The sequence below is a fragment of the Dufourea novaeangliae genome, unplaced genomic scaffold (genome assembly GCF_001272555.1).
Source record: "Dufourea novaeangliae isolate 0120121106 unplaced genomic scaffold, ASM127255v1 scaffold21, whole genome shotgun sequence".
Lineage (NCBI taxonomy): Eukaryota > Metazoa > Arthropoda > Insecta > Hymenoptera > Halictidae > Dufourea > Dufourea novaeangliae.
The window spans coordinates 5,394,172-5,419,230 of NW_015373910.1; the positions used below are offsets into that span (position 1 = coordinate 5,394,172).

The 25,059-nt window shown below is 42.4% G+C and overlaps 5 protein-coding genes across 5 annotated transcripts; 3 read left to right on the forward strand and 2 right to left on the reverse strand.

The window, feature by feature from the left end:
* Positions 1-75: 75 nt before the first annotated feature.
* On the reverse strand, positions 76-4,280 carry LOC107193923 (isoleucine--tRNA ligase, mitochondrial). The gene is made up of 15 exons (XM_015583463.1): positions 3,982-4,280; positions 3,773-3,895; positions 3,562-3,709; positions 3,208-3,412; positions 2,835-3,139; positions 2,583-2,749; positions 2,280-2,516; positions 2,013-2,185; positions 1,779-1,917; positions 1,515-1,672; positions 1,290-1,433; positions 1,004-1,217; positions 656-908; positions 382-563; positions 76-309 (listed from the first exon to the last, which is right to left on the reverse strand). The coding sequence occupies exons 1-15, from the start codon at positions 4,186-4,188 to the stop codon at positions 76-78; spliced, it is 2,889 nt and encodes a 962-aa protein (XP_015438949.1). The 5' UTR covers positions 4,189-4,280.
* A 160-nt stretch (positions 4,281-4,440) lies between these two features.
* On the forward strand, positions 4,441-5,651 carry LOC107193924. Its single transcript, XM_015583464.1, has 3 exons — positions 4,441-4,960; positions 5,321-5,483; positions 5,578-5,651. Exons 1-3 carry the CDS (start codon positions 4,628-4,630, stop codon positions 5,649-5,651), a joined length of 570 nt encoding a protein of 189 aa, XP_015438950.1. The 5' UTR covers positions 4,441-4,627.
* A 708-nt stretch (positions 5,652-6,359) lies between these two features.
* LOC107193990 (26S proteasome non-ATPase regulatory subunit 12) lies at positions 6,360-8,887 on the reverse strand. Its single transcript, XM_015583540.1, has 8 exons — positions 8,652-8,887; positions 8,406-8,573; positions 8,085-8,321; positions 7,906-8,010; positions 7,646-7,830; positions 7,338-7,562; positions 7,086-7,242; positions 6,360-6,984 (listed from the first exon to the last, which is right to left on the reverse strand). Exons 2-8 carry the CDS (start codon positions 8,565-8,567, stop codon positions 6,694-6,696), a joined length of 1,362 nt encoding a protein of 453 aa, XP_015439026.1. The 5' UTR covers positions 8,568-8,573; positions 8,652-8,887; the 3' UTR covers positions 6,360-6,693.
* Positions 8,888-9,879: 992 nt separating this feature from the next.
* Positions 9,880-13,236, forward strand: LOC107193987 (forkhead box protein K1). The gene is made up of 6 exons (XM_015583535.1): positions 9,880-9,914; positions 10,468-10,848; positions 11,253-12,029; positions 12,146-12,405; positions 12,532-12,634; positions 12,711-13,236. Exons 1-6 carry the CDS (start codon positions 9,889-9,891, stop codon positions 12,883-12,885), a joined length of 1,722 nt encoding a protein of 573 aa, XP_015439021.1. The 5' UTR covers positions 9,880-9,888; the 3' UTR covers positions 12,886-13,236.
* A 4,380-nt stretch (positions 13,237-17,616) lies between these two features.
* LOC107194092 lies at positions 17,617-21,037 on the forward strand. Its single transcript, XM_015583657.1, has 3 exons — positions 17,617-17,728; positions 17,846-18,060; positions 18,392-21,037. The coding sequence occupies exons 1-3, from the start codon at positions 17,632-17,634 to the stop codon at positions 21,035-21,037; spliced, it is 2,958 nt and encodes a 985-aa protein (XP_015439143.1). The 5' UTR covers positions 17,617-17,631.
* The last annotated feature ends 4,022 nt before the right edge of the window (positions 21,038-25,059 follow it).

Consider the following 25,059-nt stretch of genomic DNA (forward strand, 5'->3'; position numbering starts at 1 on the left):
TTTGTACAGACCACTGCATAACATGTAGGGTAGCGAATCTCTCGTTAAAGGTATCGATCAGTCTTGTAATATCAGCTACATAACAGCAGACGCCGATTTGTCTTTAGCAACTATTCCAGCACAACGCAAACACAAACCATCTTCCCCGACTTCGGGATACCTCCTACATCGATCGCACAACACTTTTTGATTACTTTCTACTTGAATTTGCGTTTCGGTAACATCGGGATTTTCGATCAATTTTATCGAGGATAGTTGCAAAATTTCGCATAATTCAGACGTCGATCGTTGTTTCTCATCGTGCAATAACTGAATAAAATAAAATATGAGAAAACTAGTATTTACTCGATACTAGCGATTGTTACTTCACTGGATACTTACCGAAAGCCAGACAAAATCTGCCGTTGTAGCTTCTATGGTGCCGGATAACTCCCATGTATTCGTACTGACAGTATTTAGAAGTTTGTTTCGTATGCAAAACGCCGCGTTCAAGCGCTCTACGATTTTTGGATCGTTCCAAGATTCTGGTACCCTGTACGAGGTATGATGGAATGGTATCGACGCTGCATTTACAAAGAAAAAAAAAAGCAAACAATTAATGTGGCAGTCTTTAATGATTTTCTTTGCATACCTTTCTGATAAATTATTCAGTTACCGTGATTTTCAGGGTGGTATGACCATACTTCTTCCGCTAAATGCGGAACAATCGGAGCTATGGTTCTCAAAAGAACGGTCAGCGTTTCCCTTAGAACACTGAGAGCCGCGATACGCGACGGCGATGTTGCTTCGTCGCAGTAAACTCTATCTTTTATTAGGAAACAATACAAAGCAGACACATCGTTTGCCACAAAGTTCATAATTGTTTTACTTGCATGATGGTACTCGTAATTGTTGTAATGTTCCAGCATCTGAACATGGACAAAATCATTATAATGTTAAACGAATACTGAAGCAAAAGTTCACGAGAGCCGTGCGACATAAACAAATCGAAAAGATTCGATACCTGCTCGTTGTAATGATACAATGCGTACAGCATATACTTGTCGATGATTCGATAGTGAGGTTCACAGTGAACGCCTTGATGATGAGGATATAAACAACCCAAAAGGAAACGTAGAATCAAACGCAATTTGTGGATAGACTGCTTGCATCCGTCGAGCAATACCTTCGAGACAGGTATTTTCATATGCTGAGTTCCGTGACTAGCCACCCACCATCTTCATGAAATAAATGAAATCCAGAGAAAATTTGAAGCGTTTAAATTTATATTATGTAGTTGTATTGTATACCTTAGAACATCGACTCCATATACCGGACTTTTTTCTAAATTGGATCCACCTAACAGAATTTCTTCGGGATCGATCACATTTCCCACTGATTTCGACATCTTCAAGCCGTTTTCGTCGACTGCGAATCCGTGCACGAATAACCCACTAGAAAAGAAAAATAATTAAAGCAAATGGGGTACGCACGATTTCTATGTATCGTTTTGAACTTGCGTATGTATAACTCACCGATACGGTGGACAATTTTGTAAAGCGATGGAAGTTATCAACGACGACTGAAACCAACCATTGAATTGGTCGTATCCTTCTAAACAAAGATTTGCTTTACCTTCCGGTAAGACAGCTGACCATGATATACCACTGTCGAACCAAATATCCATAATATCCTAAAAAACGTTCAAACTCATAATCTCAAAATAAAAAAAAAAATTAATACCGCTGGGTTGAAGTTTAGGGAATCTGGGAACGGTACTAGTTTCCAGATGAGTTTACCTTTCCTTTTTCCACGTCATCTATTGGAACATTCATCTCTTGAATCACATTCAATCCTATTAGCTCATCCTTTGAATACTTCCACCAACAGTCGGGACCGTATTCGTCGATAGCATGACACAAACGTTCGATCAATGCCCTGAAAAGATAGAACATGAAATGTAATGGTTGAAACCAAAAGACTGTAAAGCTCGAGTACGTACGACACAAGTGGAGATATGATAAAAACAATACCTGCTCGTAAGTGATTTACCTGTTACTTTATTGAAAAGAACAGGTATGGGTACGCCCCAAGAACGTTGTCGCGAGATACACCAGTATGGTCGATCTTTTATCCCAGCGAGTAAAGCATTTGTAAAAGAATTACGATTACATTCAGGATATATCTTTATGTCCGCAATGCTGTCCTTGTGCAAACATAACGTACACATTTCCATTGTTTCATTTCAGAATAATTATCCGAACGGTAAGTTGTCGGAAAGACGAAATGATACTACTTACAATAACATTATCCCTCACAGAATTTATGTTGATGAACCACTGATTGCTAGCGCGGATAAGTACTGGCTGTTTCGTTCGCCAATCGTATGGATAACTGTGTGTAAACATTTCGACATGCAAGACATCTTTTGCCATATGGTGCAAGACTTTATCTGTTCCTTCGGTCAACACTTTCAAACCATGAAATTCTGGACCAGCAGCTTCAATGTATCTACCTTCGACGTCTACGAAGGATACCTGTGTAAATGTTCACGATTCTTTAGCGACAAGTAAAATATTCATACCGATTAATGAATCACTTACAACAGACATGTTATTTTCTAACGCGACCAAGAAGTCTTCTCGACCATGTGCGGGAGCAGTATGAACCAGGCCGGTTCCTAGGTTCATTGTGACATGTCGTGCAGGTAGAAAAGGTAATCTCTTTTCCGTGAAAGGATGAAAGTATGTGGTTCCTTCCAATTCTTTACCTTTAGTAACATCAGTATTAGTCGCATACATACTTTCGAATTCCAACTCAATAATTCAGAATCATTGATAAGCTATTGAACTTACCTTTCACGCGTATTATAGGCTTCAGAGGCCCAATTTTCGCCTCGACATTTTGCAATAGTTCTTCCCCGACAATGTTCAAGTTTCCTTCGCTATCTTCGGCAAGGCAATACATGGCATCCATTGCAAAACAGACAGCCTGATTTGCCACTAATGTCCAAGGAGTTGTAGTCCATGTAAGTGCGTATGCTATACGATTCTTTAACGAATTCAGTTTTTCGGGAAACTTGTCAATACGTAAACGAACGATGGCGCTTTTACTTTGATGCTGCTCATTATAATCCAATTCAGATTCTGCCAATGCTGTTCTGGAATATAAAATCATGGAAAGAATTTTATTGCCTTTGATGAGCCAGATAATGGAATTTTGGATTACCTAGAAGAAGGTGACCAGTAGACTGGCATGAAATTCTGAAATATAATTCCCTTCTCGTATAACTTTATGAACTGACAAAGCTGGTTTTTTATGTACGAAGATTCATTTGTAAAGTAGCATCCGGATTCGTTCCAATTGGCCATAACACCCCACGACTGAAAAGCTTGCTTCTGTCGAGCAATAGCCTTCTTCGCGTATTCTTGAGCTACGTTAAAAATAAAAGATATGAAACTGAAGTGAAACATCTATTTTTATACAACTAATTTTAGTCGACAGCCAGGTAGTGTATTAACTTAACATCAATTAACAATGCATATTTCAGAGAAGAAGAATCTTACGGTTTACAAACCATACCTTGTTGTCTAATCATTAGAGGATCATTCATGTTGACGTCTTGAATAGCTTTCATTTCGATTGGCAGCCCATGACAGTCCCAGCCAGGTATATAGTGAACTCGATTTCCCTGAACAACATTACTCCTCAACGTAATGTCTTTAAGAATCTGTAAGATGACGAAGAGAGAGACAAGATAAAGATGTTACAGATATTATAAATGGGCCAGTACCTTATTAATAGCATGTCCCATATGTGGAACTCCATTCGCGTATGGAGGACCATCGTGTAAGATAAACTCTGGTCCTGACAGATGTGTTCTTTGCCATTCATACAATTCGGAAAAGCCAGCTTTCTATAAGAAATAACACGATGTGAAACTATTAAAAACTAGAACAGCGAGATTACAATAAAATCGTATAACACTTGGAGATTACTTGCCGTGGTTAAATACTTGTCTTTCTCTATCCGTTTCTTTCCATTAATCTGCGCTGGGAATTGAGTTCGTGGAAGTAAAACAGTATCCGAATACTTGTGCCGTTTTTTCGCCGTGGTTTTCGTTCTCGTGCCATGGATTGAATTACCGTTTATTTGTATTTTAACTTCACCGAACAACGTTCGTTTCTGTCCAAATAAAAGTCTCTGCATATTTACGACTTTGGAACACAAACGAGTTTCTACCTTGGTAATCTACTTAACGCGGAGTTGCGGTTTAAACGTGAAAACCGAAATGAATTGACAATTCCATCGATCGCGAAAGAATTAACAGTTTTTCAACGGATTATTGTTTTAATGAAAAACTGACCGTCGCTTAAAGCGTGTAATTTCTACTATCGTCTTAAATAGTGAAAATAATACAGTTCGATGTGGTTAAATTCGCATCTGTTACAAGGTTCGTTCATCGGTTGCAATGAAAAGTTGATAGCCGTTCAGACAACGTGCCATAAAGAAAATTAGGAAAGAAAGAGAAAGCAATACGAGCGCATAGTAAACAAGGAACTGAAGCGTAGGAGAGGTAGGTTAGTCCATTCTGGTTCGTTCCAACCGATCAGATTTCGGTCTGGCGTACAGTTACTGTCGAAGGAATATGGCTACACTTTTCGAAAGCTCGTTTCTATCGAGCAGACTGCATCGCATCGAGCAACGGTATGAAGAACCGGCGAACACTTTTGGCAAATGTGACTGCACTAGCTATAGCTATCTAGCCCTGAGCGTTGTTCTATTCACCATTGGTACAGCTATCACTATTTTTGCTTTGGGTGACGTCGCGAACGGATTTATAGTCTTGTACCTCGGTCACATGTGGCTTATCGGTCCGATATTCATCTGTTCTGGACTTATGGTGGCTGTCAAGTGTATGCTTTATCTTCGAAGAAAGTCTGTTATAGAGATGATATTTCATCAGCGACAGTTGTTTAGGGTAAGCAGTTATTTCGCAGATTACTTCTGTTTCGATACTTTTAATTTTGATTATCGTCTATGACGACAATGACGACGACAACGACGATCGTCTTCGATTTTATTCGCGACGTTATACTCTTCGGCAACTGTCTAAGGGTGTAAAGTTCGAATCAACGGTCGCACGTTGTTCATTTTAAGCGGCAGCGCGGCAATTACTTGAACATGGAAAGTTATTTCATGCGTCTATATCTAATTAATGGATAACGTGTTTTGTAAGACTTTTTAAACGTTGAATCAATTCCAAAAAGAAAGAATAAACTTGTTTCCAAATGCAAGGCTGTAAGTAAATACAAGTACGCTAGGTTTGATCGTTGAACAGCATTTACAGGAATTGACCGGTGGTGCGCGTGCTATGGGGCCAATTGGTGCGGCGGCGTCTAGTCCTCCTTCGTACGAGGTGATCGTGCAAGAAACTCCAAACGAATTACCGCCACCATCCTACGCGGAAGCGGTTGCTCTTTTACACAGGACTCTAGGGAACGGTAAACGTTCTCCGTTCTAATGCAATCTTTTCTTTAGTAATTTTAAACAGAATTAATCAAACGTGGGAAAATTTTATTTTCATTTCTGCTTCAGATGCGAAATCGAGTCGTGGAATAAACGCTGATGGAAATGTTGCTGTAGCCGAAACTGTCAGGCAAAAACCTTGAAACCAACATCTCGATTTCTTGCTATGCCGAACGACCTTTCACACTCCTCTGAACAGACTGCAAATCTGGCGTGTAAATAATGTCTTCTCTATCGCACATTGTATTCGTTAGCGAGGACAAAGGATGAAGAATCATCTCGAGGAACGTGATCCATTCGAACTTTGTATGAGAAGTTGACAATGTGGTGAAACTACCGTGCCTTTCTTTCTCTTTTTTATTTTTTAGGCATATCTGTGGTTACTTATTTCTTCTCGACATTTTAAATGTCTTTAATACAAAAACATTACCAAAAGACACAGGAACTCGGAAGATAAATCGAACGAATATAGATAAAATCAAATGCTGTAATCGCACTAACTAAAACTACCAATGCCGTAAAGAGTAACGTACAACTAAAGTAACATTGTCTTGGCTCAAGATTATTATGGTATTAGTATCATATAGGAAATAAGGAGTTTGGATAATTTAAAGACGACGATCAAGACAATTTTTTAAATGAAAAAAAGATATATGAATTCGTAATTCGTTGAGACAATACCATTTGTTAATAATCGCATGGGTCGATCGAGTGCGTTATGACCATCGTAACGAGAAGTACGATAATCGGGGCTGTATCGCTAATCATGTAACATTAAACAAAAAAGTTTTTGACTCTAAAAGGGTTTCACGGGTTGTGACAGTTTTGCGTATCGAAATTGTTCTCAGCGCCAGGCGTAAACCTTGTTTTTATTGTTTCCATGTCGCGTGTTACTGAAACCATTAAAAAGCACTGTACGTTTCGTACAACCAGTTTATTGCTGCAATCTGGTACATGCGTTAATCACAAGACAAGAAATGCCTTTTAAACGGTTTCATTGTACAGCGAATACAAAATGTATATAAATAATATTTCGTATTTTTAATAAGTATTCCTTTCGTAGAAATGATTTTTTAGATCATACAAATTGCACACAGAAAAATCGACTGAAAATATGACACGGGGACGGTGGTGGCAAGGATACAGGGATGAAAGAAGAGGAAGAAAAAAGACAAAGTATACCTGTTAGGATTGAGCAACAGCCAACATTTCTTCTTGATGAATAAGATGGGTTGTATGATTAACAAGGCTCATTAATTTCGATAACGAAGCAGCCCAAGCGTCTAGTAAAGCAGCTGGTTCTTGAGGTCCAGTGAATCGAACGACGCCGGCCAGTCGATCTGTACGGGCATTTATTACACCGGTTTCGACTAAATTGCAGAGACACGCTTCAGTTTCTTTAGCTGGTAAATCTAATAATTCGGCCATACGTGTCAACGTGATTTTTGTATAATACTTTGCCATGATCCTAATATTCTGCAAATACGATGAAAACAGAACGATGAAAATAGGGCGATTAAAATTTAACGGTATATATATGTAGGTGCGAAATCTTGGGCTTTTACTGGTACACTTACATGTTCTACAACTCGGTTTCGGAGATCGGCCCATCGTTTACGACCTTCTTGTGTTGCAGAGCTAAAAACTTCGGTTTCCCTAAGATCCCTTTCATAGATTTCGCAAAGTCCGGACCATTTTATTAATTCTGGGTTCACGAAGAGACGTAACAACTCTCTGAAATAAAATAGAAAATCATTGAAAGGGATCTGATCATGCAAAAGAAGAAAATGATTAATGCATTGAATTAATTAAAGGTAAACGGATTCTACTTGTATGTAGGTATCTCGTCCAAAAGTTTATCCGCGAGTAGTCTGTGAGTCAAGTCCGCCTGTTCTGGTTCATGCGGGGCGAGTACAAGGTACAAAACGGCTCGTGAAAGAGCGGTATGTCTTTTCTCTGGATCATCTCGAATGGTTGGTGTCTCCAATACAGCTCGATTATGTCTGCACAATTCTAAATGCCAACCTTCATGACGAGCTAATTCCATCATAAGACTGAAATACCAGAGAAGAAATCTTTTAGTAATGATATTCATGTTTTAGTTTCCTGAAGCTAAGAGACATGCGTCAGGACTCACTCGTAATATTTTAATCTAAGAGCCTGTGCATCTATGTCCTCGTCCTCGTCCTTGAAAAATTTGATATTGATCTTTTTAGCTATTATTTGAGTGCGCATAAAGTCCCCTTTTGCTAAGCACAGTCTCATTTGCTCCAAGATAAGGGAGGCTTTTTCCAAACGCGACATACTGCCGTATGTTTCGACCTGTAGGTTGTTAAATCGAGATAAGATTCAATTAAATTGTCTTATTGTCGTTATAATTTCTCGTAACTTACGTACCTGTAATTCAAGCATAACGGCAGCAGCACCCGATGTATCCCCATCCTCTTCCTTGATTTTTGCCAATTGGTGAGTGAGCCTTGCTCTCTCGACTTCCACATAGATCTTGGAAGATATGATTTATATTAATAATTCCATATATTTACATGTTAAATTTAAACTATGCACAGTGTCTGTACCTTTCCTTCTGTCACTGTACGCAAAGTTTCTATCAATTTAATTCTAGCCTCCTTATCTGGCATTTTATCCACATAAGTACAACATTCTTGAACCATTTTTGTAACAGCTTGTTTTAACTGAGACCGCCTTTTCGACAACAAAACAATATGTTCATTCAATGCTGTCCAGTTTCGTGCTTCCAAGCAAATTTCAACAATTGCTACTAATATTCGTGACGTGGAAAGCATATCAGCACCCTGAAAGCACAAGTTATTTTCACAAAATCGAAAGAATAAAACGCTTCGAAACATTTTGCAAATTCAAAAGAATAAATGCTTAACTGTTCGTGTCAATTTTTCTAAAGCTAGCAACTGGTCTAAAGCGTCATGCAACTTTCCCTCCTGAGCCAATTTTTTGCATTCTGGGATCTTAACGTCGCAGTTGCTGCTATAATCCACTTCCATCTTTACGAGTTTACCGGAATCCATCGTGTTCCCTAGCATTGAATTCTATAGAAAAAAAGTTAATGTAAACTTATAATTAAAGGCACAGACTAATTGCAAAATAGGAGTAAATGAATTAGTTGCCTGGAATGTATCTGCAACGATTACAGACTCTCACGTTTGTCTTTGTACTTGTTATAAACCTTGCGGTGCTCGTAAGGTTATTAGCATCTATTAATTTCTATTCCTCTTTTTGTTTTTAAGATTTGATAAGAAGAATGCGGTAATACCGTTGACTTGATAATTAACTCATCAATTCGTATCACTCGTTGCCCATCAACGAATGTCACCAAAAAACGACTGTCATGCACTAACCACAAAGCAACATTGCCAATGATTGCCAACGGTTGAATTCAGAGCACGTAGTATAGTCAAGATCAAATTCATACACGTATAAATAAAGGCAGAGAAGAACCACACATTTATTACTATTATTTTCGATAATATTTTTTCCAATGTTGTTAGATTACTTGCCAAGTCCTATCCAATTGACTATCTGCATTAACAATAGTCAATTCTATCGTTTTTATTTAATATTTAATTTTTTAAATATAATGTGGCCTTATGAAAAAACTTTACATGTGGCACCATCTACGGAACACCGCTCAAGCTATTAGCCGATTAATACTATATTTTCCCACGAGATAACGTCATTATACTTATCTCTCAGAAAGGATTTGAACGCTATCTACGGTAGAATTTACAAGATATTAATTAATTAGTACCATCTTTCCGTTGTAAGATGACACCGCTATGATCCCCAGGTGTTCATTTCGATGTAAAACAAAATTGTGGCGGCATCTCGTAACGAAATTGTGGTATTGATCGGTTAGTGGCTTGGGAATTGGGCCGTAGATGGCGGCATAAGTTTTGTTAACCTCATTTATCATTACATATAGGAAATTAAATATTAATTGAAAACATCGCACTTACTAATTCGTAGCGCGCAATATCGATTCAAGGAAAACTGATACATAATCTAACATCATTGTTAAAATTATTTAATCCCAAATTTGCGTGATCTTCGTGGATCTTCCGTTACATGTCGTCAACCGATGGTCAAAATCCAAGTATATGCCATTGGTAATCACAGCATAGGTGAGGGATGTTATTTTGGCTGGCGTGTATATTTCAACTATAGCGTACGTCGTACGTGTTTGTATGCCGCATGGGGACTCCTGTGTTCTGAATCAAGTTCTAAATAAAAAGCACAATAAAATATATTTATTTCTCTATTGAGATTGCTTGCAATCGAACTCGACACGTTTGATTCGTCTAATTCGAATGGGAAATATAAGAAAACCGAGTGAAATTGGCCGTAATGCAGAAAATAACACATGCACATAAGTATTACAACGTTTACGTTAAATAAAGAACTGTTTTAAGTTACGGAAATAGGTCGTTATATGTTCACGATTCTTCGAGCTTTGTATAATATAATAAATGATGCGTAAATACAGAGATTTAAATACATATCCATTAAAAGAAAATATATGTATATACAGCGGGATCGAACGATCGAACGACCAGTCGATCGATTGCTCGATCGGTCGATCGGTTGGCCGGTTGGTGAATCGTGTGATAATTCTTTAGTTTAACAAGCTATTTAATAGATTTTCTGTTTCGTCAGAATCGTTGGTATTTACTGTGGTGTGAAGCTCTGTGCTCAGTTCCTATAATTACTACTCCTCGGGTTTCTTTTTGTTTCACGCATTTCCGAACCAGCTTTGATCTCCGCGATTTCAACTTCGTTTCGTTCGTTCGGCGGTATTCGTTCGTTTTCTATCCGCGTCTATGTATCTAGTTATCTGCTCAGTTATCTATCTACATATCTATCAATCTATCTATCTATATCTGTCTGTCTACCTCTCCTTTTTCCCTCTCTCATTCTATTCCGAAGGAGGGTTCGCTCACTTGGTGCTATGTCTACGTACTCCCGTACTCAGGAGAGCGACGCGTGGGCCCTTCTGGCACTGAAGTCGGCACCGGCCAGTCCGACGAAGATGCAGTGGAACCCGGAGGCAAAAGGTGCACCGATTGCACGGCTCGAGGGTCGCGAGTTCGAGTACATGGTTAGACAACGACGTATCACTATCGGGCGTAACAGCAGCAAGGGTGAGGTCGACGTCAACATGGGCCACTCCAGCTTTATCTCGCGACGACACCTCGAAATCTTCTATGATCATCCGTTTTTCTTTATGATCTGCAACGGTAAAAATGGTGTTTTCGTCGATGGAGTTTTTCAACGAAAGGGCGCGCCTGCCTTTCAATTACCAAAGTCGTAAGATATATTTCGAGCCTTTATCGAGCCGACTTAACCTTTCTTACACGTTTTTCGCATGCCTCTTGTACGTACTTTGTCGTTACATCGAAGGGCCTCTGTGTTTCCGACTGTAAATACTTGACCCACGTTCATTGTATATACATATGTACTTGTGTACATACATATATTATATATGTACATATATATAAATATATAATATGTAGTATATATGTATAGCTTGCGCGTGATGTGTGGTGTGTGTATAGTATATATATATATATGTATGTATATATATATATATGTATGTATGTATAGCTACTTTGATCTTTCATAGAAAAAGGTCTCTTAGGTAGTCTATACGCATTGTTTGTAATGTTCCTCCAGGAAAAGTACCATCTTGTGAACACTCTTTACTGTTACAGGTGCACATTCAGATTCCCAAGCACAAATATCAGGCTGGTATTTCAATCTCTAGTGGATGAGCAAGAGCAAAGTAGCGTACGTGTACCATCTCCCCCAAAACAAAGGGCTCCGTTACCACCTCTGCGTATCAATATACCGGATGCAGGATACAGTAGTCCATTTCCATCACCAACTGGTACTATCAGTGCCGCTAATTCTTGTCCTGCTAGTCCAAGGGCTGGTCAGGGAAGGAGAAACATATCGGCGGATCTTCAGATGGTAGCCGTGTATGCAGCCGCTGTCGCTAATGACCCACAGAATTCTGGTTTGGAAAGGCATGACGGGGGACAAAGCTCCAGCAGACAGATAAGTCCAGAGCCAGGCGTCGAGTCTCGTTATAGAAGCGGTGGCAGCAGTTCTGGGCCAAACGGTACAGCGGCGCATTGTAGTCCACCGAAGGATGACTCTAAGCCACCATACTCGTACGCGCAACTGATTGTACAAGCAATAGCGTCTGCGACTGACAAACAGCTTACGTTATCCGGCATTTACTCGTACATCACGAAGAACTATCCGTATTATAGAACCGCCGACAAGGGCTGGCAAAATTCCATAAGGCATAATCTTTCGTTAAATCGTTATTTTATCAAAGTGCCGAGAAGCCAGGAAGAGCCAGGAAAAGGATCTTTTTGGAGAATAGATCCTCAGTCAGAAGCTAAACTCATAGAACAAGCTTTCAGGAGAAGAAGACAGCGCGGTGTTCCATGTTTTCGAGCTCCCTTTGGTCTCTCATCCAGGTACACGATTCATGGTTTAGTACCTAACGATTTTCCATGTATCCGTGTCGAACATTTAACATTAACAATTATCGATAAAATGTTGATGCGATTGTGTTGCTGTTGGATATATCTAGGAGTGCCCCTGCTTCTCCGTCTCACGTTGGAATCAGTGGATTGATGACGCCGGAATGCCTGAGCAGGGAAGCTTCTCCAGGACCAGAATCATATCCGGATAGTTCCGTACCTTCTCCAGCTGGTCAACTGACTAGTCAGTCCGCACCGGGATCACCGGGTCATCCGTACGCGCCCTCAAACCAGACATCTCATAAAGGTCGGCTAATGCAGCAAATTACTGTTGTCACAAACGGCGTCACTAATGATGCGACCAGAGAAGGTATCTATTTTTGTTGTGTGTGTTTTCGCTAGTTACCTTCTCTTTTTCCTTCTTCTTTCTCAGTATCATCTTCGTCCGTAAATATTTACCATAAGAATATTGAGATAAAGACTGATTAATTTTCAGATAAATACGTCGTATCTGGAAACACTACGGAAGAACATTCTCTTTCCCCGGCTGGGCAGTATAGTCCGGCTCCTGTTATTGTACAAACTACATATAACTACAGGTACGCATTTTTCAGTTCGTTCAACTTTTTTTCACTCTTGTTTTGTCAACGCTACAATTCGTTGTTTTATATTCAGCGGAAGCTTTATTGGTCCCGACGCAGGCGTCGGAGTCGCGAAACGTTCACACGAGGAATCGGATAGCTCTCCAGGTTCACCGGCACCGCTCGCTATCGTCGAAAGTCCTGAACCGTTAGAGCACCAGCAACCACAATCGAAACGTCAACGCGTTCATGAAATGGACGACCATTGAATCCGTTACGTAGGACACTTGTTACATCGCGCTAATTCGCTCATCGTTGAATATATCTGCACGCGCGTGTACCTCATACCTGCTCATCTGTGCGTCCGCAAAACGCGCGTACGCCTTTGTACCCAAACTTTCGGATCCATGCCCATATCCATGCCACATCTAAAACTACGTACATCCTCATCTTTGTACGCGCGCGTACGAACGCGTACACTCGATGTTGTACTTTCATTCATTTTATACATAATGATTACTTTAGTCTGCGTATAAATAAATACTCGATCCAATTTATCGTTTAACGCAACAAGTGGAACATTTGGAAACAAACAAAAAAAAAAAAGAAAAAAAAGATGAGAAGACAAGGTCGTGTTCCCTCTTCGTTTTCGAACTTGTTTTTGGTGTTCAGTTTTACGCAACTTTTATAGTATCGTCGTCGTCGCCGCCGCTGCCACCGCCGATGACTACAAGGAGAAGCGCAACGTGTCCCGATATATTTGAAACAATCTGTACGAAGGTGATTCCATGTTGGAAGCCACGTAATATGCGTAGAGACATTGTTTACCTTGTAGAAAAATTTCATTTGGAAATAATCGATATTGAAAATACGAAGGAAATACGTGCGAGTGTAATCGATTTTCATACCCGAAGCTTTACGTTAATTCGTGTAAAAATGATCGGTTAAGCGTGGTATGATATTTATATAACTGACGAGCCATTAACATTAATGGCGAATCGGGGGCATGCAACATTTATGAAGATATTTTCATCTCGTAACTTGTCGAGCACACGATCGTTGCGTTTCTTGATTTTGACATTTTGATTTTCATTTCTCTCGAGGAATAGTCGCTCTTCAGATTGTATCAATTATTTTAGGGACACTGAGAGACATCCGTGTATATACGTATCTCATTTACGTACATATATACGGGTTTCATCGAACGCTTTCCTTCATATTTGCGAACCATGATTTGTGTACGAGGAAACGGCGCGGAGCTTTCGTTAATTCGCGGCGAGTGTGCAAGTAATTCTCGTAAGACTAATTATCTATAAAAGACACGATAGTATTTCGGTTGAAATGATATCGTAATGTATTTAAAAAAATGTTTGGCGAATCTCAAGAGGAGGGAACAGAGTGTTGTTTGTCGAGAGACAGCTCGCGTCGTTTGCCCTCGGTGCCGCGAAAAAAAAAAAAAGGAAATCGTTATGTCTTTGATGCGCTGTTATCCACATCTAAGCGAACTTTGTTTAAGAAATTGATCGCAAGATGTAAAACTTGCGCCGTAAACAAGCTTGTAGGACCCCGCGGTAGTCTTACGTTTTACGAATCGACTCGGCCGGTTACATATAGTTGTCATCCGATTTTTCCTTGAAATATTTTTGTTGAGCGTGCAACCATCATCGTTAATAGCAGGAGTAGTAGGAGGAGGTGGAAAGGAGGGTAGACGGAACAGGAGAAAGATGAAATGTTCTCTGCCTTTTGATTATTTCGATCGTTTCGATTCGAAACCGATCGAATCGATTTGTCGCTATTCCCCGAGATGCTCGCGAGCCATAGACACGGACTGTAGATTGTAGTTCTACGTAAAATTGTGAAAAAAAATTTCTATTTAAACGGAAACAAGCAATACTTTTTTGCTGAATACGTCGATCGAAATCTCTTTCCGACGTGCCTATTTATCTGATAAAAGTTATTAACGTACTATAATCATACAGGAAGAGGTGATAGTATTTTTGTTGCCACTTGTAAATAAACTCTTAAACGAATGTTCGTTGCTTCAGACTGTTCTGTATCTGGTTTTTGTGGACGTACTTATTCCCGAATTTTCGCACACGCATCTATTAGGGGTGTTTGAACGAATAATGAAGCGATTATTTACAATTTATTTGCAATTCGGAGAGAACTGAAAGATTTCGAAGATTCTGGATATCTGAAACGTCGTTTACCTTTTACCAAAAGACAACGCGATCGTAAATCTCTTGTTTTATTTTAGATGTTTATAGTATTTCTTTCGCGATGTAATCACAGGCTCGAAGCGCACAGCGGAAGAAGGTCTGCTATTTGAAAATCGGATCAACTTTTACGAATCGTTCTCCGCATCGATTCTCCTGTCTTTTTTCGTTTTCTCTTTCTACATCTCACTTTTTCTGTTCTTCGGTTCCCTGTCTCGAACACGTAAACACGATATTTGTGCGTACCATGTTGATTTCGTCTCTCTGGTGGAACAATCAATCCGAGAGAAAGGAATAAAGTCCCCGCGTCCGAATGGAAAGGGTTGACGCTGGATCGACAACATCCTGATTAGCGAAGCTCGTCATTCCGGCCTTGGTCCCAGAGGATTCCATCATTTATCCATGGTAAAATATTTTTTATGTCTGTTATCTTTTGATTAAACTTTTTCAAATTTTACTCCTTGCAATAATTACACGACGAACGTACATCCTGGGCAAGATGTTCGATTCGTTGCTAATCGTAGGTGCTGTCGTTGATCGATATCGAGAAGGAAACCACGTAAAGACTCTGGAGAACTGCCAAGGGGACTAAATTCGCGATCGAAGAAAATTTCCGAAAGAGATCTACAACTGAAAAGAAGAAGGATATTTTATTCGACCAGGATCGTGATACTGAGGAAGAGCAGGTGAAATGGAAATAGTCGAAGAGGGTGAGGCAGGGAACACGAAATGCTAGCGAATAGTCAAAAGCAAGACTGCTGGTAAAATATGCGCGAGAAAAAACGAGATTAACAGAAAAAAGATCGAACAGGGACAAAGACAGAGAGAAGAAAAAGGAGGTGAGAGAGGGCAAGAGAGAAAATGAAGAAGAAAGGGGGTGTAGCGAGCTTGCGCGACGTTCGACCCGAATCTCTCATCGGACGTTAAGCCAACCAGCCAGCCAGCCAGCCAGCTAGTCGGCCAGCCAGCCACCCAGCCAGAGCCAATCTTTTATCTAGCCGCGTCCTAAGCTTCCGTGCATCTTGTTCATGGAAGATCAGTATACTAACCGGTATAGTAACAATTTAATACATTTTTTTTGTCTGTCATTGTTTATAGTTTCGACCATTTTGCAAACGTTCCTCTTATCGTTACCATCTTCTATTCCCTTTCCGTGCCACTCCACATTCTTCTGCTTCTCTAATTTTTCTTCCTATTCCCCAGTTACTGCGTAGATTTTTACGTATATGCTAATTTGGTATGTAGTAGTCAACTCGACGTATGTGTTTGTCGGTTTCATCATGTTTCTCATTGACGAACTAAAGGATTACGATCATTCTTTTATTTAAAAAAACGCAAGTGTTTTTCCTGTCCCCCGTATACGAGAGATCGTGTCAATCTGTATTTCTACCGATCGTATATATTTCGTTCAGCAACCATGCGTGACAAGATTCGATTGTGTGTTTCACGCGGAATCGGTCGACAAACGGTGTTCCAAAAACTGAAGACTTGGGCCACTCGAAGCTCCGAAATTTAATGTTCTGAGGCAATGATACGCTAAAGTGAGAAAGAAAGGGTAAGCAAGAACGAGCCCCGTTTCGATGTTTGTGGTGGTGATACATGTATGTACATACGCGTATTGGAACGAGCGTTCACGGAAATAATGCAGCAGACTGTGACAAGTGTCTACCAGTAAGAGGAACAAGAGGGAAGAATAGCTTGGAAACACGATAATTGGTCGGCGACCCTATATCCTCGGAAGAAAGAAGCATTCGTTAATGATTTTTCGAGAATTCCGTACACCTGTATCCGTGGCTCGGTGAAGCGGTCTTGTCTGCGCTCGCGCAGTATCCGGTGTGTATTTGCTCGCCAGACTGACACGATAACCTGCGAATACCTTCGAATTGGAAACGTTCGTTTCCTCCTCGACTGTAAGCTTTCGGACGTCGATCACGATCGTCGAATGGACAGCAGAAATCACGATTTTACATTGATCGATCATCGTGAATTGGTGACCTGTTAACAAAATTTCGTAGGTCAGGAGGGTATTTTTTTTTTTTTATCGATTAGTTCCCCATTGGTTCGCCGGATCGAAGACGTACGGTAACGATATCGAAGCCTCGTTGTTTTCTCGTCCATTCTGGAGGGAAGTGGGTATGGCCTTTTTCTTAAATTAGAATTTACCTGTAACTATTTTATCGAGTTTGCACGAAGACCACCGGATACGTGGGTTACCATGTGCAATGTTTTCCTCTTTCAGATTGAAACCGTTGATCGTTGTTCCTCCTATCACGCGCTCGATTCTTTCGTGTTTCCGGTGGAAGCATCGGTACGAACGGGGTATCCATCACGGACGGTGTAGTCGCGAGAGCATCTTCGATGTAGGGAGAGAGTGAAAACGACGCGATGACGCGCGTGTCGGGGAAGAAGGGAAAACATGTGCGATTCGTTCGGTCCTGAACCGCCGACAAGAGGAGAGAGTTAACACGGATTGAACCAATCATAGCCCCGTTTTGGAGCGAACGAGCAACTTCCGGCTTGGTTAATCCATATAACGAGTAAATCAATTCTCGTCCAAGAATTCTCTTTAACGCGGTCTATGGATTGTATTTTGCGAATTGAACAGAAAGTAGAAGAAGAGGAAGAAGGAACGCGAATATCGTTCAAATACGCATTATTTTTCGTGTCTATGGTTCTGCCCATTATATACCAGTTTTATGTTTGCAGGTGGTTCATAGGAAACACGAAACAATGCTGAGAAGAGAAAAGGTAGAATCGGATTGACGGTCATAAGGTGTGCGAACTGGCTTATCCCTTGGAATGCGTGGACCGACGGTATCGAGCGCTTCGGGCTGGGGTATCTTCGCTTTTCTTTTCTTCGTATTGGCCACCCCCAGTCCTGCTGCCGTCCGCAGAGGTAATGTCTATCGTTTCGTTCGTTGTAACGCGTGGCTCTGTAATCGAGGGAACTTCTTTCACCGTTTCGACGACGAAAAGTGAACGATGGTGAACGTAACGATCGCGGTTCTTTCAGCGGATCGTGGACACTGCAACAAGACCGTAGACATATACGAGGACGTATCGAGCCCGGCCGTGACTGCAACCAATTGGGGAAAGTCCCTGTCCTGCTGGTACCGTTTTCGCGCGTTTCGTGGAACACCACGGGACTGGATTTTGCGCGTTCGCTTCAAAAAGTTTAAAGTCGGCGTGTTAGAGAATGCTACCACCTGTTCCGGAGGTTACTTACAGGTATAATCTTGTTTTTCCTGTTGTATACTGAAATGCAAACTTCCGTTAGGGGAAAAAGTGGCGAAGGGGAAAGAACTCCTACCATTTGGTTCGAGAATTACTGAAATTTATGGCAAATTAATATTATTCTTAATAAACATAAATAGTACTCCAAAACGTTGGCAATATCTCGTTAACATAGCCTCGGAGAACGTTTTCGCGAAGGAAAACGTTGTTTCAAATCACCCCAGGAATCATCCCGTTCAAGGAATTACACCTATTTCGGGACACCCTGTAATATACAATTATAAATAAGTATATGTTTTTTCAACGACCGTCCTGTCTTTCGCAGATCATCGACGGCAACACGAAAACCGAAGTGAGCAATCGCAAAGATCCCGGCGTATACTGCGGCGAATCGGAGCAACCGCAAACGTTCATCTCCGAGACGAGTTTCGTCCGAGTGATCTTCCACGCGGACAATTTCACAGATCAAACTTACTTCAGCTTCGATTCCCGGGCGGAACAGCAGTTCGAAGTGTACTTGCGATATGGCCAACACCCGGAACTGTATCCGAACCGACGTGGCGAGATCGTGCCGGGCAGTTACTGCGAACGGGTGTTCAAAGATTGCAAGCTCCAAACGTGTTACGTACAGAGCCCGGCTTATCCGGGCATATATCCGCGGGCACTGCATTGCAAGTATCGTTTGAACACACGGCTGCCGTTCATCAAGCTGTACATCGAGAACGAAGAGTTCAATATCGACGGGCAGAGATGCGAGAATATAATGACCTGCCCGATGAGACCGATTAGTTCCGGGTCGGAGCACTGCCCGTACGATTACATACGCGTGTACGACGGCAAAGACGAGAGCAGCCCGGTGATCGGCACGTTTTGCGGCATGGGCAAGTTCCCGTACAGCATAATCGGCACCAGCGAGGATCTTTACGTGGAATTCGTGTCGTCGCCGGCCGGGCCGCTGCTAAACACCGGATTCCACTTCAACGTCGGCAATTGGCCCGGCCACGTGGAGACCGCCGGCGTACGGAACGGTAGCTGCGATTGGCTGCTGAACAGCGAGTCCTTGAACACCGGAAACGAGGGGATATTCCTCTCGGTGGCCCATTGGTATCCCCCCCACACAAGCTGCACGTATCTATTGAAAGGCCGTGTCGGCGAAATCGCGAGACTCTACTTCCCAAGCTTCCGGGTGAATCGGATCGAGTCGCCGATCCAACCATACGACGGCGATTGCGGCGAAAGCCTGACCCTGTACGACGCCGACTGGCCGGATGACGCGAGGATCATCAAAACTTTCTGCGACACGTTCAGCAAACCGATGGAGAAGCACGATTTCGTCTCGACCTCGAACGCTCTGTTCGTGAAATTCGAGAGCAAGACGGGTAGCTACTCGGGCAGCTCGCTGTATTATTGGGCGCATTATGATTTCTTCAATGCGACGCGATTCGGCGAGCCGGTGCCTGGCACCGAATGCGACGAGACGTTCGCCTCGTGGAAATCCCGTTCCGGTAGACTTCGATCGCCGTTGAACAGTCTCGTCTACAAACGTCCTGGCGATCCACCGACCGATCTATCCTGCACGTACACCTTCGTCACGGACAAGCGATTGTACGCGCGTGTTATTCTTACCGTAGAATCGGTCTCCTTTAAGGAGCATCCGTACTCGCAATGTGGGCGTTGTTGGGACAGTCGAGTCGACCGGTTGATTATCAGGGAGCCAACTGTCGCGGTCTCTGGTGACCAACAGTTCCATCAAACTCAACAACAATCCCAACAACGTTCGCAGTACTATCAGAATGCACAGCAACAAGATATTGGAATGGATAAGGGTCATTGCATCTGTCGATCGACGGTTAATTCTGGTTCGCACAACGAAGGGAAACCGTTGGTTCGCATGGTCTCACGCGGAGAAAAGCTCGAATTGAAGTTACTGGTGGACGGGGCGCATTCAGCGGCGAGTTACTTCAAGCAGTCCGCCCCGTTGTTCGAGGCGACGTACGAGTTCGCTCATAGTCCTTTATGCGGGCCAGCGATTCTGCCGGCCACCACCGACGGAGAAATCGAATTTCCTCATTACGAGGCGCTCGGATACGTCGCTCCGCCTCGGTCCATCAAATGCATCTGGGAGATACGCGTGAATCGGGACAGGGACGTCTGGTTGCATTTCGATAAAATTAAATTCGCCTCGAGGTCCTGCGAGGACGGGAAACTGGAGATATTCTTGCCGGGCAGCACGGAACCGTTTCTCGGTGTGTGCGGCGAAAACGTGAGTCAAGTCCAAGAAATGCCGATCATTTCGGCGGCTCGGATAACCCCGAATGGCGTTCGTACGACTGGGGATCGCGGTTCCTCGGGATTAGACTCGATCCAGACGTATTTGCAATCGCAACAATCTATCGTAGGGGCGTCGCCGTCACAGACGTCCTCGGTGCCGAACGAACAAAATCGCCAAGAATCGGAATGGCCAGCTGTGATCGTACAATTCACAGGTTCGATGGCGCCGGCGAGGGCGGCTTTTAAGATCGCCTGGACGGAATTGTATCATCTGCCACGCGATGCCTCAGGCGCTCTGAACACGCAGAAGCTCGAGGAACTTTGCGGCTTCCGGTGTCCCGGTGACGCCGGTTGCATTCCCACGCGGCTAGTCTGTAACGGGGTGATTAATTGCCCGGTACCGGAACCCAGGTCCGTTTTTCGAAACACGAACAACGGCACCGGTTTCCTCGCGATACCAGAGGAACCGAACGACGAATCGATCGAGACCTGCGGGGCGGACGTGATCGGTGCTCGTGGTAACGCGGCTGGTTCCGGAAACGGCGTCGGCAGTTTCGCCAGCGTGGTCGGTTCCGCTGGATGGGCGGGCGCCGGTCTGGGCGCCAGCTTAGCCGTTCTTTTCGGTCTGGTCTGTTTAATCACGGTCTGCAAAATTTGCAGACGTCGCTCCGAACCTAGGAATATCCACGTACCTTATTGACACGTGAATCGGGACGGATACACGACAGATACGTGCATACGAGATTCACGATCACATTGTAGTCCAAATGACGATCGTTTTTTTGTTTCCTGTCATTTCTCGGGAATCACTGGTCTTCTACTCTACCGAAAGAAAATCGGTACAAGACTAGATCCTGGTAGGCAACGTTGCTGCAATGTGTTATCTCGAACGAAGGTACCGATGTGTTGGTGTAACCGACACCTGTTTCTCCTTGCGCCACCGAACCGTGCGTGAACCTTTGAAAGAAATTTTTATCGCTTCGATCGTTCCATCCGTGCTGTCGAGCGAACGGGAGGAATCAACCGGCCGTGACGGCCGAATGGACGATCAAATGGGTAGACTATACTGTGCTGTAGGTGAGTACCTGTAGAGGTACCGTACCGCCGCGCCTCTATTCATGCCGAACGATTAAGTATACATATGTACAGGGTGTCCCAAAATAGCTTCGACTCCCCGGAAATGAGTGGTTCCTTGGATGATTTGAAACAAGTTTTTTGGGGCCCTCATTTCCGGGAGTCGAAGCTATTTTGAGACACACTGTATATATAATATATATATATATATGTATAATTCGTACTACGTTCGTTTCGAATGCGAAAATTCGGATCTTCACCTGTACCCAACTAAGTCGTTCCCTTTTATCACACAACTATACTAGTATGTACAATCTATTCGCGTTACGTTTAACAACAAGAGTGCCTGCGAATGTTCGCACGCGCGCATCGCGTGCGTTATTCTTCGAGAATATGCCGAACAAACTTGTACATATCGGGGAGGGGGGGAATAGGATGCGTCGATTATTTTAGCGGATAAGTACCACCCCCAACGGGACAAACGATTGTGTCGAATCGTTCGACCAGGGGTTGTGCTGGTCTTTTGTATATAGTTTCGAAATTAAATTCAACAAATATCGTAGAGTCTTAGAGGATCGATAGAGAGCGTACACATACACGGACACGAGCTCATGCATCGCACACTTACGGACACGATGTTCACGACACGACGGGACGTCCATACGTTTTGTTTGTACGCGTAAAACCAGCCGAGAAAATACGCGATTTTCTTTTGGATTTCACCCGACTCGATTTATTTCATTTCATTTCGTTCCATTTCTTTTTCAATCGATCTTTACCGAATCGAGCATCGACGATCAACGTTTCGTGTCCGTTCCACTACGTCTATTCGTACCGCGTTAATTGTTAAGTTGTCGATATTTTTACCCATTTTTCTACCGTTCACGTTAACACGACACACATATACGTTGATAATCGGAAAACTGGGCGAACGACGTCGGTATCGACGTTGGCACGTTCGTATCGTTGCACTTGTTATCATCGTCGCTACCGTTGACTCTTAGGATTAATAACATAATTATATGAATAGTTATCGTTACGATCGCGTGAAACGTCGTCGTTATACCGTTGCTGTTACCATCTGTTCTCGTCGTCGCCAGTATCACAGTTGCTACCACAGTCGCAATCATTATCGCTACTGCCAGCAGCTCAGTCATTATATTATTATATTTTTTACAAATAAATAATATCCTCGGCAACGAGGTGGAAAAACAAACAGTCTTTGGACGTTATTAAACTCCTTAATCTCCTGGGCATGCGCCTGGGTCAACGTTATTTCACTCGACACTGTACTATAAATACAAGTATGTACCTAAAAATATTTCATGTTAAACAAACCGTATAAGTAAATATGGGTGACATGGTTGTCAGGTGTCAAAATTTTTGTTTACGCTCAAATGTTACTTAACCCTCTCGGATCCGTTCAAATTCTCCAGTATACAGTAGACAAATAGACGACAACCAGGATGGCCGTTGGAAACGGTAGAAAAAGTGGACGTGTTTGGAGAAGCTTCGAATCGAAGATGTCGGTCGCTGTACCAGCCACGGGATTAATTACCGAAAATGTTCTGGTACCGATAACCAAGACCATTCTCACGAAGAAAATTCCACGGGCACGTTCGAATCTCTCCGAACGAAGAATCGAACTGATCAGACCGAGAAAATCCAGTGCCAGTTCCACGGTACCGGTGCTCTTGAAACGACCGCCTCAACTTCCGTTAAAAAGATACACGAACACGCAGCTGCGTTCCACTCAGGTGTCCCTAAGCCATTCCTATTTTCCTAATTACAATTCAAATCTCAATAACGATAAGCGTGGTGATATTGTTAGTTTTATCGCTGAGATACATATGTACATATTTGATACAACCAACAAAGAATTACTATGTATATAAAATGCAGCTCGATGTGTTTCCAGAGTGAAAAAGAACGCAGTCGCATGAAGAAAAAGATCTCGTCGAAAGATTTCCATCAAAACATCGAAAATTTAACAACATCCCCTATTTCTGGTCATTTTAAAAATCCATCGCGGGGACAGCGACGGCAGCACCAGTCACAAGATAAGAAGCAACCAATTCTATCATTTCCCTCTCCAATTTCCGATTTACCTCGCGTCCAGCTAAGAAATCGCAAGCCTCCTTCGGTACACAAAAATTCGATTGTCTTCGCTCAATGGAACGGAATCGGTAAGATAGGCAAGCGGCCAACGAAAAAAATCAATCGTGCGTTATCAAGAGACGATGAGAAACGCGAGAACGTGTCAGGTAATATTACGTTTCAGTCGTTGAGCGATTTACAAAATATCGACTCTTTGTCGATGGATATGTTCACGACAATCTACGACAACAACGCGGAATTACTGGAGACCAATCCTTCGAATATGTCTGTTACGTTCACGGTGGAAACAACTACGACTGCTATTGTTCTACCGATTACGGACACAACGACCACGTCCACAACGGCGACTGCACCGAAAATAATGGCTGATCCTTACGCTTACGCGGTAGATCCAGACGTGTTTTCTCGTGACACCGAGTCAACGAATGCCTGTAAAGACACGAACGAAACGTTTATAAATATTCTCGCTAATTACGAGGAGGAGTTAAACTTACCAGACAAACTGAACGAATCAATTTTCGGGACGGACAAACTTTTGTCATGGTGCGAGGAATCGAGTGCATCGGAAAAGAAACGGAATTGCGTTTCGTCCGCGCACAATTCTCGATACACAACGAACGATATCGATCTTTCTATTCTCTCCTCACTTGGACAAAATCGGTCCGAATATTACGATAGATCAGAACTTTCCAAATATGAATATCCCTGCAAGATCAAGTATTCGTGGCAAGTACTCGGCAGAAGTTGTCAAACGTCGCGTATGCTGCTCGAAAATTTAGTAAAGGAAGTGAACGCTGACGAAGAATCGGCCTACAATTGCACTATCAAATACTCTTGGCAAATCATTGGCATGGCCACGCAAACTTCGAAACAAGATCTCTTTGGTTCAGAACCTCGGTCTGTTTCATTTTTATCCGCGAGGACGAACGCGATCCGTAACGTTGTCGGACCGCCGAGCACCGCCGAGCCTGCTACCATCTGTCGAAACGGAAAAAAGTTCTTCGTATTAAACAATCAGAGTACGCAAACGTGCACTCATAAAGAAAATCAAACCAATTTCGTTGAAATTCATGCGACACGATCTTAGACGGTCATACGATCTTCGTTTGCCAATAAAAGATAAGACGATAACGGTAGAAACCAAATAAGAGATCATATCACAGAAACTCGATGGATTTACTTGCTTCCCCAAAATAGCCCGCAATTACCATAGTTTCGTCGCTTTAATTTATTTCTGTTTTGAAACTAAAACTTTTGTACATTCGAGTGTGTGTATATATATACATACATATACATAATAATAATTATAATAATAATAAAAAAAAAGAAAACGATCCTACTTACAGGTCAAGAATCGTTTACTTTTTCTCACCGTTCAAATCACTCATAAACTCCAAACCGTAAAATACATTTCCTATTGTTGTTACAATTAATGTTGTTGCAACGAGCAAACAGGTTTTACAGAATCCACAATCAAGACGATGTCTCGTTTACCTTGATATAGCTTTCCGTTGATCTTTGTAGTTACAA